At 45.8% G+C, this 13,994-nt stretch overlaps 1 protein-coding gene across 5 annotated transcripts in view; it reads right to left on the reverse strand.

Annotated features, from left to right (window-relative positions):
* Positions 1–13,994, reverse strand: part of BIRC6 (baculoviral IAP repeat containing 6) — a 1,045,545-nt gene that overhangs the window by 366,986 nt on the left and 664,565 nt on the right. For all 5 annotated transcript variants that reach the window (XM_029593898.1, XM_029593899.1, XM_029593901.1 and 2 more), the window contains exon 59: positions 12,632–12,796. In XM_029593898.1, the coding sequence (XP_029449758.1) occupies positions 12,632–12,796 (165 nt within the window). The remainder of the gene's footprint in view (positions 1–12,631; positions 12,797–13,994) is intronic.

Consider the following 13,994-nt stretch of genomic DNA (forward strand, 5'->3'; position numbering starts at 1 on the left):
GCTCAATCAATCGGGTACGAATTTTCCTTTTTGTTCTTCCTATATAGCACAATTTACACGGGCATTGTATAACGTAAATCACGCCCTCAGAATCACAAGAGGTCTTTGATCTAAGTTTCACCTTCATGTTTGAATGTGGGGCTTGCCATTCTTCACCAGACCACGAAAGAGAACACATTTCACAATGGTCGCACGGGTAATGACCACCCTGCATGAATCCCACCGTCGTTGATTGAAAGGTGGAATGAACCACCATATCGCGTAGATTTTGTCCTCTGAAAAAAGCAAATCTTGGATTTGTTTGAAAAGACTGATGTAAGGCCAGCACTGGCCAATGATGGCGAATTACATTGATGACTGATTGAACTTGAGCGGAATATCTTAAGGTGCAGGTAAGTTGTTTGGAAAAGGGACGTTGTTGATAATTCAAGAGTAATTCCCTGTTTGCAAATAATGCCCTTTTAAAGGCTCTCTTAATGACTTTTTTTGGATACCCTTTTTGAACTCTTCTTAACTGATTTTTTGTCACAGAAAAAAAGATGGAAATGATTATCCCCTGAAGCAGGACCTCAAGAGAGGGGGTCCGAAACGCGATCGCGTTGGGTGAAGCAGATAAGTACTTTTGCAGAATACAGCGTTTTTTGAAACTGAGTTAAAGTGACATTTTCTATATCAGACTGTGGTTTGAAGGTTTCATCAGCTTTTTGACAAAAATTTAGCAAAAATTTAATAACAGTTTTTAATGGTGAAAGTGGGGTGATATAAATGAAATATCTAAAAAAATACAAAGTAAAATGGACCAGAGACCACAAGCAAGAGTCTGGTAAAAATACCATGACCCTGTGAGGAGAGGTCCCACAAAAATATATAGTAGCTAATCTCCTATTAATTTAAAATAGACAAACAGGTGTACCGATTACTAAATCTATAATATCCACTATCCGGCGAACGTTGTCCGCAGCCAATCTCCCTGGTACAAATCCCACCTGATCATTATGAATAAGCCCAGGTAGTATAACATTCAGGCATGCAGTCAATACCCTGGCCAGAATCTTCAGATCTATATTGATTAGGGAGATTGGCCTATAAGAGCTGCAGAGAAGGGGGTTATGCCCTGGTTTGGCCAGCACAGTAATTCCCGCAGTGTTAGCATCTGTCGTGAAATCCGACTCCTGGAGCAATGAATTAAATGCCCGAGTCAGCAGACCTACTAAGGAATCAGCAAATTTGCTATAGTAACTACCAGTGAATCCATCCATACCTGGAGCCTTTCCAGGTTCAAGTTTCCTAATAGCAGCCATTACTTCTTGTTGCGTGATATCTTTATCAAGCACTTCTATCTGTAATGAAGTGAGATGGGGTAATGGCGTATTCTGTAAGTAATCTTGTATGTCCGCCCCATGTATGGTTTCATCCCGAGAGTATAAATGTGAGTAAAAGGTCGTAAAGGCCTGGCTAATCTCCTCAGCGGAGGTGACCACTTTGCCGTTGGAATCAGAAATTTGCGCAATAACCGTGCGCGCTTGGACTCCCCTCAATTGTCTAGCTAATAGTTTGCCTGCTTTATTGCCCCCCTCAAAGTACTGTTGCCTGAGGAGGGTGAGATAATGGCTGATGCCAAGTCTTCCATTGATCTAAGCTGAGATCTCACCTCCGAAAGTTTCTGATAAACCTTTTTGGAATTAGTAAGACAATGCTGTTTAGTAAGTGTGGTAAGATCTAGCAGAAGCTGTGACCGTTTCGCATTCCTTTCTGTATTACAATGGGCAGCTTTGGCTATGCATAACCCCCGAACGACCGCCTTGGAGCATTCCCAAACAGTCAGCGCCGACATATGCTCAGTTTGGTTTTCCCGGAAATAATCCGCAATGCGACCCTTAAGGTCTTCTACGAAAGCAGGATCTTTAAGAAGACTATCATTAAGGCGCCAGGTGCGAAGGCCAGCCCCAACTCCCCCCATGCAGCAGGTCAACCATACCGGAGCATGGTCGGACCATTTAATACTATCAATATCTGTCTTTTGTACCGTTGTTTGCATGGTGGCTGATATAAAGAAATAATCTATGCGAGTGTATGTTGAGCGTGGGTGTGAATAAAAGGTATAGGATCGTGAATGGTTGTATCGAGACCGCCATATATCTACCAGACCCCATTTTTCCAGCACCGCCTTCCATGTACGCCGGGGCTCTAAATGGGTTTGCGTCCCGGAGCTGGAGTCCTTAGTAGGGTCCATGACAAAGTTAAAGTCCCCACCTATAACCACCTCCCCCTCTGCGTTCTGTAGCAACACTGCGCTCAGTCTCTTTATAAAAGACACTTGGCGCTGATTCGGAAAATATGCATTTAAGAGTGTGTAAATCTTCTTGTCTATTTTAACCTTAACTAGTATATATCTGCCAGCGGGATCAGTTACCACTGATAGCAATTCGTGTACAAATGAGGATGAAAGCAATATCCCGACCCCAGCATAGCGGGTGTCCTTCGTACTACGGGCCCAAAAAGAAGCAGAATATTGTGGGAAGGTCAGCAACCTTGCATGATGCTGTTGTTTGTGAGTCTCTTGTATAAATACTATCCCAGCGGCTTGTCTCTGCAGCTCCCTCTGAAGTAGTCTCCGCTTTTGTGGGGAATTAAGACCCTTTACATTAAGGGTCAAAAGTTTGGTTGCCATATTAGTACCCGGGGTGTTATCCCCCTCCGTACCCCCTTGATAAGCTTACTTATACTGTCCATCCCCACTGTTGCCATTATCCCCGACTGGCTTCTTAGCCCAGGTCTCCTCCACGCCACTCTCACAGTCCTATTAATTTGGTCGGTTCTGAGCCCCACACATCCTACAGTATCCTGGAACCCATGGTGGGATACCTGACACCCGGGAGCCTGTGTCCTCCGGTAGAGAGGCATGGCAAGCTGTTATCTCCCTCCCTCCCACCACCGCCCGAGCCCATTCAGCAAAACAGTAACACTCATAATAAAACAGAAACATTGCAGTAGTGTGTTACTATAACATTATTTGAACATCCCCGCAAATGATAAAACCAACATCATAAGTTTCCAAAAACCTCTGAAATATGAGAGATCAACCAAACCGCATAGCTTGTCGTCAAGCCACGTCAAAGCGAACCTGCCCTATGGGCCGAATACACTGTCAGGCAATATTGAGCCTTCCAGCAACGTAAAGTGTTTCTACTGCTGTCAGCCCTGGTCTGTCTGCTGTGGTTGCAATCCTACGGGCTGGCGCCTAAGTCGCTTGCCGCCTTTTCCCGCCCTCTGCCAGCGAGGCGCTGTGTCTAGATATGTCGCCAGGCCCTCCCGGCTCGGGGAGGAAAACGAGACTGGAAGTTGGGCCTTGAGAAAGGCGTCTTTCGCTTCCTCTGGGGAGGCTACCTGATATGAGGTGCCTTGATGTTGAAACTGCAGGCCGAAGGGGAAGGTCCATCTATAGCGGATGTTCCGCTCCTGCAATGCCGCCGTGACTTCTCTCAGCTCGTAGCGTTTTTAAGTGTGATTGGGGCCAAATCTTGAAAGAGAGAAATATTATAATTTTGCCATTGCACAGTTTTCAGTTTCCAGGCAATTGTTAAAATGCGTTCCTTCAGGGGATAGCTGGTAAGGCATAATATGATATCTCTCGGTTGTTGGTCCCTGTGTGGGCCTAAGGCCCTGTGAGCCCTTTCAAAGCTTACTGTGATTGGCGTCTCCGCTCCCTCCGTGCTGTCCGGCTGCTCTTGCTGCAGTAGGTAAGTGCAGATCTGTGTTGCTACCCTGCTTGGCATCGGAGAAATCAGTGGTGTCCGGAACCCCTCGAATCCGAATATTATTTCTCCTGCCTCGGTTGTCGAGGTCTTCAATTTTATCCTGCAGCGTCTTTATCTCTGCTGCTGCCGCTGCTCCCTGAGTCACCAGGCCATTGAGTGCGTCACCGTGCTCATCTATGCGGTTTTCCGCCTCGTCGACTTGGCACCCCATGGCCGCCATTTCTTCTTTGAGGTCCGCCACGGACGCCATTATGTCCGTTTTGTGCTTTTTCATGTCGGCGCGCAGGTCTATGAACCATCTGCGCGCTTCTTCTCGGGTCAGTGGTATGCCAGCCGCCCCCGATCCGGAGTCTCTGTTTGTTTGCTGACCATCTTCCTGCTCCTCCGATTCCAAGGTCTCCGAGTCTTTACACGCAGCGCCATCTTGGCTCGGGTTGTCGGTGAGCTTCTCATAAGAAAATTTCCGGAGATCCGTCGTTCTCCGTTTCGTGGCCATGATATTCACTCTCTGGGAACGTTCGGCGATCACAGGTATTCTTGCGAATTACAGATTAGGGTTTTTCTCGATGTTTGTGAGGATTGTGGGCCAGAGGGGCAGCGGAGACAAAAGAGTGTGCGTCCTCTCACATCGGCTGCGGACAGCGCCCCCCGCATTTAGCTTTTTAAATCTCTCCACAGCTGGATGACCCAGTGGCTCAGGCCACAGCACTGCAGATTGAAGGGGCTGACTGGGCTGAGGCGCATTGCAGAGATGACACATTCAAGTCTGGGCATGGAGGAAAGGTGGCTGCTGCAGCAACTATGATGGCCTCTGACAAACAAAGAGGCAGGGGCAGGATGGTCTCAAAGTAGATGCCCCTGCAGCTCTCTGGGCCATCAAGGATTCCTTGCGTTGCCTGAGCTTGTCATCTGGGGCATGAAAGAGGTGAAGGGGATTAAATGAAGAATGAAAAATTGTAGATTAGATAGAAGGGGTGGGTTATATATATTGTATCAAAAAATGAAAAACCCAAAGTACAAAAATATCAGGAAAAAATGGTACTTAGCAAAACAATTTTAAGCACCTATTTAAAAAACTACTATATATATATATATATATATAGCAATCAAAAAGATTTTTGGCAGTGTTGTCTCCACCAGTGCTAAAACTAGTGTATATACAAAAAAAAACCCCAGCGTAAAAAACGTGGGAGAAAACTAGCACTTTTATGAGTTCAATAAACTATTTCAAAAATGTGATGTTTCTTAAAATTATTATTCTTTTATTGAAAATTTAACAATAACCTATCAATTTTCACAAAATAAATTTTCAACATATCATTAAGTATTTCATTAACACTAAATTCAACACTGAGTCCACTTAATTATAACCCTCAATCCTCTCCTTCTTCTTACCTCAATCTTACCCTAACTGGACTTTGTATTCCCTGACCACATTGATGTTATTATTGGTCTTACTTGTTGGAAACACCGTTTTTTGCTTCAAAGATCTTATTTATATAACTTAAATCACAATCCTATATGCATTAAATAACAGTATATTAATGGTGTATTCCATTCAGCTGGTTCTATCTTCCATCCCGACAAAGTCCTCGTTTCGCCAATTTGGCTTCTTCAGGGGAATACTCTTACTAAGACCAAACATCAACAGAAAGCAATGACTTCCACCACTTGTATCTGAACACAAAGGAGTGGATCAGAAAAAGCACATTCAATTCACTCCGGCTCAATGGCTCCTATTAATTTATTTTAAAACTCCCGAATGTGAATGTGAACCTCTCTGCTAAGTCAGAAACCCGACTCCACATACGTTAACCATAGATTTTTCTCCCGGGACCTCCAAATTCTTTTCCACCACATCTTGTTTCAAATTGTAGCTCCCGACCTTCAAAATGGAGTCACTTTTCAAACACTCCGACCGCAATTCCAAATTGCTCTTTTCTAAACCGCACGGAAAGAACTTTGTAACATTTTGAGTTTGTTCAAAATCGGTCCCGATATTCCTTTACCACTTTCAATTTATACAGATACTTCTCCGTCTCGTAACCATGCAGCTTCCTCAGTGCAGATGCACTGAGGAAGCCGCTTCCTCAGTGCAGAGGAATGTTTTTTCTCTTGTAATCCAACCCTGAGGGAGTGAAGAACAAATTTACCCTCATGTATCTGGTATTGTAATGACTGTGATTGTTTAATAAAAAGATTTAAACATAACAGCCATCAGGCCATATTTATGAGAATCTGTTATAGAGCACATGGGCTTTCCAGATAAAGCAGAGTTACTTACCTGTAACAGGTGTTCTCCCAGGACAGCATGATGTAAGTCCTCACATATGGGTGACATCATCAGATGGAGCCCTGTCACGGAATACTTTTGTCAAAGTTTCTAGAACAGGGGTCGGGAACCTATGGCTCGCGAGCCAGATGTGGCTCTTTTGATGGCTGCATCTGGCTCGCAGACAAATCTTTAATAAAAAAGTTAAAATCTAACAAACCCCCCCACCCTCCTGACGCCCCCCCAAGACCTCCAAAATTAATTTACTAAAACAACCCCCACCCCCCCAAGACCTGCCAAAAGTCCCTGGTGATCCAGCGGGGGTCCAGGAGCGGTCTGGGAGCGATCTCCTGGACTTGGGCTGTCGGCTACCAGTAGTCAAAATGGCGCCGATGGCCCTTTGCCCTCACTATGTCACTGGGGTCGACCAATGGCGGCGGTAGCCCCTGTGACATAGTAAGCGCAAAGGGCCGTCGGCTGCCAGTAATCAAAATGGCATCGACGGCCCTTTGCCCTTATTATGTCACAGGGGCTACCGCCGCCATTGGTCGACCCCAGTGACATAGTGAGGGCAAAGGGCCGTCGGCGCCATTTTGACTACTGGCAGCCGACAGCCCAAGTCCAGGAGATCGCTCCTGGACCCCTACTGGACCACCAGGGACTTTTGGCAGGTCTTGGGGGGGGTGGGGTCAGGAGGGTGGGGGGTTGTAGTAAATTAATTTTGGAGGTCTTGGGGGGCATCAGGAGAGTAGGGGGTTGTAGTAAATTAATTTGGTAGGTCTTGGGGGGGGGGGGGTTAGGAGGGTGGGGGATTGTAGTTAGTATGGCTCTCACGGAATTACATTGTAAAATATGTGGCGTTCATGGCTCTCAGCCAAAAAGGTTCCCGACCCCTGTTCTAGAACTTTGACTGGCACACTGAGCATGCCCAGCATGCCATAATCCCTGTGGCCACAGGGGTCTCCCTTCAGTCTCATTTATAGCAAAAGGTGCGAGTGAAAAATAAAATAATACATTAAACGGTTTTGGACCCAACTCCGCAGGGTGGCAGGTGGGTTTCGTGAGGACTACATCCTGCTGTCCTGGGAGAACACTTGTTACAGGTAAGCAACTCTGCTTTCTCCCAGGGCAAGCAGATGGTAGTCCTCACATAAGGGTGATTAGCAAGCTACAGGCTGACTCATATTTGTATGGACCAACAGCGTACAACTTGTGCAACAGGCACAACAACTGGTGTACTGTTGGTAAAAATGAGGCAGCCTGAAAATCACAGCAGGTGGATGTGCTCAGGAAGTCTGGAGGCCAGAGACTGACAGGTGCCAGAGATAGTCTAACAGAGATGGCGTGGGGCAGGAAACTGTGTCAATACCGTTTTGCGTGCACCACATGGTAAATCTATTCCACTTAGAAAGATAAGATTTCCGTGTGGAAGGCTTTCGTGAAGCTACAACACTTGAGAAACCCTAGTTGAAAGATTGAGCGGCCATAGGATCAGGCTTTCAACATCCAGGCTGTAAGGTATAGGGTCTGAAGGTTCAGGTGGCGTAATATGCTATGGTTTTGAGTTATGAGATTGGGCACTGTGCCCAGGCGAAAGGGTTCTCAGATGTAGAGGTCGAGAAGCATGGGAAAACATACTTGGTTGAGGCCAGTATGGGGCTATGAGTATCATTGATCCCCTGTCCTGTTGTAGCTTCATGAGAGTTTTGGCTATTAGTGGTATCAGAGGATATGCGTATAGAAGGCCTGTGTTCCAGGGGCGAGTGAAGGCATCCATGGCTAACGTGTTTTGTTGCCTGTGCAGGGAGCAGAATCTGTCCACTTTGTGATTCCGTTCAGATGCAAAGAGGTCGATGGTTGGTTAACCCCAGCGTTGGAAGATTTTGCTCGCTACACAGGGATCCAGAGACCACTCGTGAGGATGGAAGCATTGAGTGAGGCGATCTGCTACTATGTTCTGTATGCCTGCCAGGTAAGTGGCCCAGAGATGCATGGAGTGTGCAAGGGCCCGGGCCCAGATCTGCACAACTTCTTGGCAGAGCAGATAAGAGCCTGTTCCTCCCTGTTTAAGTACCACATTGCAACCGTGTTGTCTGTATGAGAACAGTCTTGTGTGAAAGGCAGTCCTTGAACGCATATAGAGCATAACGTATGGCTCGAAGCTCTAGGAAGTTGATCTGAAACTTTGCTTCGAGTTGTGTCCAAGTACCTCAAGTTTGAAGGTTGTTCACATGAGCTCCACAATCCAAGTTGGATGCGTCCGTAGTTAAGGTCACTTGAGGAACTGGTTGCTGGAAGTGTAGACCTGTCACAAAGTTGGCTCTGTTTGTCCACCAGAGAAGTGACAGACACAGCTGGTCGATTACATGGATCAGGGATGAAAGAGATTGAGTGGCTTGGAGCCACTGAGATTTCAAAGTTCATTAAGTTATTCTCATGGCTAGCCTGGCCATAGGAGTGATGTGGACCGTGGAAGCCATGTGGCCCAGCAACTTGAGGAATTGATGAGCTGAGGCTGTTTTGTATGTGCGCAGAGATGTAGCCAGTTTGGAGAGTATGTCTGCGTGGTCGTTGGGCAGGAAGGCCTTTGCGACTGTGGTATCCAAATCTGCTCCGATGAAGGTAAGGAAGTGAGATGGATTCAAGTGGGATTTTTGGTAATTTATCAGAAATCCTAGTGAGTGTAGAAGATTCATAGTGAGCTTTAGAGAGTTGAGAGCTCCTTGCTTGGATCGACTCTTTTTTTAGCCAGTCGTCCAGGTAAGGAAACACATGTACGGTGTTTCTGCAAAATGTGCGGCAGCCAGTGCTAGGCATTTTGTAAATACTCGAGGCGCTGAGGCTAGACCGAATGGCAGAACTCAGTATTGAAAATGTGTGACCCACTATGAAGCGCAGGTATTTGCGGTGATGTAGAAATATGGCGATGTGTGTATGCATCCTGAAGGTCCAGAGAACAGAGCCAATCTCCTTGCTGTAGTAGGGGAACCATGGTGCTGAGAGACACCATCCTGAATTTTTCTTTTTGAAGGAATTTGTTGAGATTGCGGAGGTCTAGGATGGGGCAGAGACCACCCAATTTTTTTAGAATCAGAAAATAACATGAGTAGAACCCTCTGCTCCTCTGTGTCAGGGGGACGGCTTCTATGGCCCTGGTTCGCAGAAGGGTGGACAGTTCTGACTCTAGAAGCAATGTGTGGCCTTTTCGGGCCCACAGTGGATTGGGTGGAGAGTCCGGGGGTACTGTGAGGAGGTTTAAACAGTACCCCCTATGATGGATAATACCCATTGATCTGTTGTTATGAGGCGCCAATTGTGTTGGAAGTGGTGCAATCGGCCTCCTACTGGTATTTCTGGGTTTGGGTTCATTGAGGAGTGGCCGCCGTTCTCTGGAAACGCATCAAAATTTGGAAGCTGGTTGTGCTCTGGGTGCTTTGGGCTGGCGTGCATGTCCCCTCTGAGGGGCTCTTGCTGGTCTCGCTCGAGATGCAGGAGGATAGTATTTGCGTGAGCGGTAGAATGGTCTTCTGGGGTCCCATTTCATGCTTTTGCGGGATGAGGAGGGAGCATCCATAGTGACTGTAGACAATTGACGTAGGGTCTCATGGTGATCCTTCAACTGAGCCACTGCGTCCTGTATTTTATCTCCGAAGATATTATCTCCAGTGCACGACAGATCAGCGAGCTTATCTTGGAGCTCAGGTCTTAAATCAGAAGCTTTCAGCCAAGCCCATCTTCTAGCACTGATTCCTGTTGCTGATAACCGGGAAGCAGTCTCGAAGGAGTCATATGCTGCTCTTACCTCATGCTTCCCTTCTGGATGATAGCAGTCAAGCTTTCTTGCTGCTGTTGAGGTAAGGAGCCCGCGAAATTTTGGACTTCGTTCCATAGGGTTTTGGTACTGGGTCATATATAGTTGGTAGGGATACCAATAGGGAGCCTTGGAAGATTTTTCGACCCAGTTCATCCAGGAACCTCTGGTCTTTACCAGGGGGAGCTGAGGAATGTGGATGTAATTGCTTAGCCTTCTTCTGTGCGGATTCCACCACAACAGATTGATGAGGCAGTTGTGGTTTCTGAAAACCTGGGGCATGTTGTACAAAGTATGTTGCATCTGTTTTCCTGTTGACTGGCAGAACAGTGCCAGGATGCTCCCATAGGCGGTATAGGAGATGCACTGGGATGGCCATAATTTCCTTGGGGGCATCAACAAACTGTAGAACCTCCAAGGTCTTGTGACAGGTGTCCTCTTCAGTCACTAGGTTGAAGGGGATGGTTTCAGACATTTCCTTAATGAAATTAGCGAAGGAAAAGTCTTTGGGAGGAGACTGCCGTCTTTCCTCTGGAGGAAAAGGCTCTGAGAGCAAGTCCTCTGATGTAGAGGTATCTGTGCCCATATCCTCCCATGGGTCATAGGGAGTTCCTGAAGGAGGGAGAATGTCCAACATTCCAGGGTGCATAGGCATCAATGGAGGCCTCGATGGCTTTGATAGAGGGTTGACCGGCATCGATGGAGGCTTCAATGGAATCGATGGCATACAGGGGAACTGAAGACGTTTAGGTCCCGAGAGCACCGATAGACCTGGAAGCAGTTCCAGCATCGATGGACCTGGAGTTGGAGTCAGACTAGAAGTTTTGGCGTCTTCCTCCGAGGAGCCCAGAACAGGTATCAGGAACTGTGGAGGTCTCAATGGCTGATTCAGTGCCGATGGAACGGACTGAGTCGGGAAAGCACCAATGAGGGTATTGAGTCGGTCCAGCAACGGTACAAACATCAATGGTTCTGGGGTCAGTGCCAGTATGGGGGCCGGCGTCGATGGCGGTTGCAGGTTTCGGAAGGCATCAAGGACTGCCTGGCGGACAAGGATGTCCAGTTCCTCCCTGAAAGTTGGTGTGGATAGGGCAGCTACAGGGGGAGGAAGGATAGGCATTACTGGCCTTTCCACAGGAATTTGTGGAGGAGCAGTACCCGGCACTGATGTCGGTGGGGAATGCCTCGGGATCTCGGGTGCAAAGGAGGATGGGGGTTCTTCTCCCTGGGCCCTCTTCGAAGACGGCTCAATGACCATTGATGCCACTTCAAAGTCTGTGCCGGCACCTGGCGTGGAATTGCGTCTGTGCTGGTGGTGATGCTTCCCTCGGTGCTTGGTCCGGTCTTTCCCCGGCACCGAGGATGTCGCTACCGATGTCCTGGATGGCATCGGTGACGGACGGTCAGTCTCCCTGCTGCTCCCGGCGAGGCTTGTCGATGGAAGGACGTTTACTCGCCGGTGATGACTGGGCAGAAGTCGACGGAGTTAACTTTAATTTAAAGAGAGTCTCCATCTTGTCAAGACGGGCACGTCTGCCTTTTGGAGTCATTTGGGCGCAGTCGGGACACCGGTGGACATCGTGCGATGGGCCCACGCACAAAACACAGACAGTGATAGACACTGTTCGCACACACTGGGCACTTTCTGAACCCGGTCGCCATGCCAAAAAAAGGGCGTGAAACGGTCAGTGACCTGTGGGAACCGAAAGGAAAGGCGGCAGGAACCGACTGGAGACACGGGAAAAGTACTCACTGAGCGTCAAAGGGAAAGAAGCGCAATGGGAGACCCCTGTTAGGGAACTTTTAAAGAAGTAAACTTCAAGTTTTTCCATGAAGAAAAAAGGTGAGAGAAATCTCAGAGAGCTCCTAACCCACGAGGCAAACTGCAGCATAGAAAAAAAAAGGGACTGAAGGGAGACCCCTGTGGCCACAGGGATTATGGCACGTTGGGCATGCTCAGTGTGCCAGTCAAAATTCTAGAAACTTTGACAAACGTATTCCGTGACAGGGCTCCGTTGTGAGGACTACCATCCTGCTTGTCCTGGGAGAACATCTGAAGTCTCATTTCCTCCTTTAAAACTGAAAGATATATATATATATATATACAGTAAGTTGTTTTTTGGATAGGGTGCTTAAAATTGTTTTGCAAAGTACCATTTTCTCTTTATATATTGTATTCAGACAAGTTTGTAAACATGGATAGAAATTAAAAGGGTTGCTTCTTTTTCATTTGTGGAAATCCAGGATGGTTTTCCTCATATCAACCATCAAAGGGATTATGTAAAGTTTGAAAGCAGCATTTACTCCACCTCTTTGTACAAATGCCACACTACCAATTACCTAATCTAAATTCCTATTTAAAAGAAACCTTACTACCACTTCAGCATATCTGGAACTCCTACTGTAAAAAGATTATACAAAGCATTGCTGGCTGTCATGCAAAGATGTCACTACATGGCAGATTATCAAGACTCCGTATCACTGAACTTACAGACTCTGCACATTTAAGTCCTCCCTCAAATATGCTAGAAACTATTTAATCAAAAGAGAGGGATTAGAGCCCAGTACTGTAAAGTCATTACACAATGTCATGGGCAATAACAATTTCTTCAGTTGAATTTTAAATTAGTGGATACAACATGGACTATGAAGCCAGAGTCTCTAAGAGATCTGGTGGTACACAAGTTTAGATCGCATGCCAGCAAAAAGCTTACAGAAATGAAATACAATGAACTGTAGAGAGATGCATACCATAGGAAAGAAAAATTTGAATAAGCTAACAAGAGTTACCTTGTAGAAGTTTATGGTACAGGTGAAAAACTGGGACACTAATTGTCTTGCTAGAAGACTCTGCTCCTGAAGAGCTGCCTGCTTTGTCTGCCATCACTCTTCCTCGTCTAGATGGAGGGCGAGGGGGTGCTGATGAGACAGCTCTTTTTGACTGAGATTTCAAACCTAGCAAAGGAAGGAATACACAAAGTCAAAACAGTAAATGTTAGAAATCTTTTCCCTCTTCATTATTCCCTGATGCTTCTGCAAATACTTTGAAACTGAAGTTTCCTGGACATAGATATATAGGGTTATTTCACTTCCTTTCCACATGTATATATGCAACCAAATGTTCTCCAACTCAGGATGCAAAGGACATTCTTCTCCTTCATTTCCAAATCTAGCACACTAGTCATTTTATTATTTAAAATCTTTTCATTAGTATGCTGCTGATGAATAAACTTTAGTAGTAAGTTGATAGTATAGCGACTACATATACTTTTTCATACAACATTCTGATAATGGATATGGCTTAAATTCTAGGTCTTTAGAGAGAGAGATTTTTCTATTAATCTGATTTCTGTAATTTGTTTTCTTATACAGAAGTGTACTATTTATCCCAATGAATCACTAACAGAAGGATGGCCAACTCTAGTCTGATTGGTACAAACAGGCCTGGTTTTAAAATATCCAAAATAAGTAGCTAAAACAATGCATAGAAATGTCTCAAATATTCATTGTAGATATCCAAAAATCCAATTCTGCTTGTCACATGCAAGATCAGAATCTCCAATCCCTGCACTAATTATTATTAGTGAAGGAAAATATTGCTAAAAAAATTAAATCATTCCAGTTAAATAACATTGCCTGAGGTGTCAGTCATACTTTAACCATTCAGCACAGAGTTAGGATTTTCCCACATATTAATGAAAAATGTATTTTCATTCAGTAGTGACAAATGAAATGAAATTAAGTTGTTTTCCTGTAACTAGTGTTTTCCATATACAGCAGGAAAAGTTAGTCACACCTATAGGTGATATCATCTGAGGTCACCGAGGACCAAAGTATAAAGCTCTGAAGTAAAACTTGTGCCATACTGTGCATATGTGGTGCTGCACATGCCCAGTGATTAAGCAAGATCTCTTCAAGCCATATATAATAGCTAATAAACAATGGAAAGAAATTCTGAAAACTCCAAGAGGAGGTGGGAGGGTATGTGTGACTGGCTTGTCCTGCTGTTCATGAAGAATACCAATAACAGGTAAGCAACTTAATTTTCTTCATGGACAAGCAGGAAAGTCAGTTACAGTTGTGTGGATTCCCAAGCTGCAGGACGCCTTGCAGTCCCCTAGTATTCTGTTCTCCCCAACCCACTAAACTGCTG

This window comes from Rhinatrema bivittatum, chromosome 3, assembly GCF_901001135.1.
Source record: "Rhinatrema bivittatum chromosome 3, aRhiBiv1.1, whole genome shotgun sequence".
NCBI classification, from domain to species: Eukaryota; Metazoa; Chordata; class Amphibia; order Gymnophiona; family Rhinatrematidae; genus Rhinatrema; species Rhinatrema bivittatum.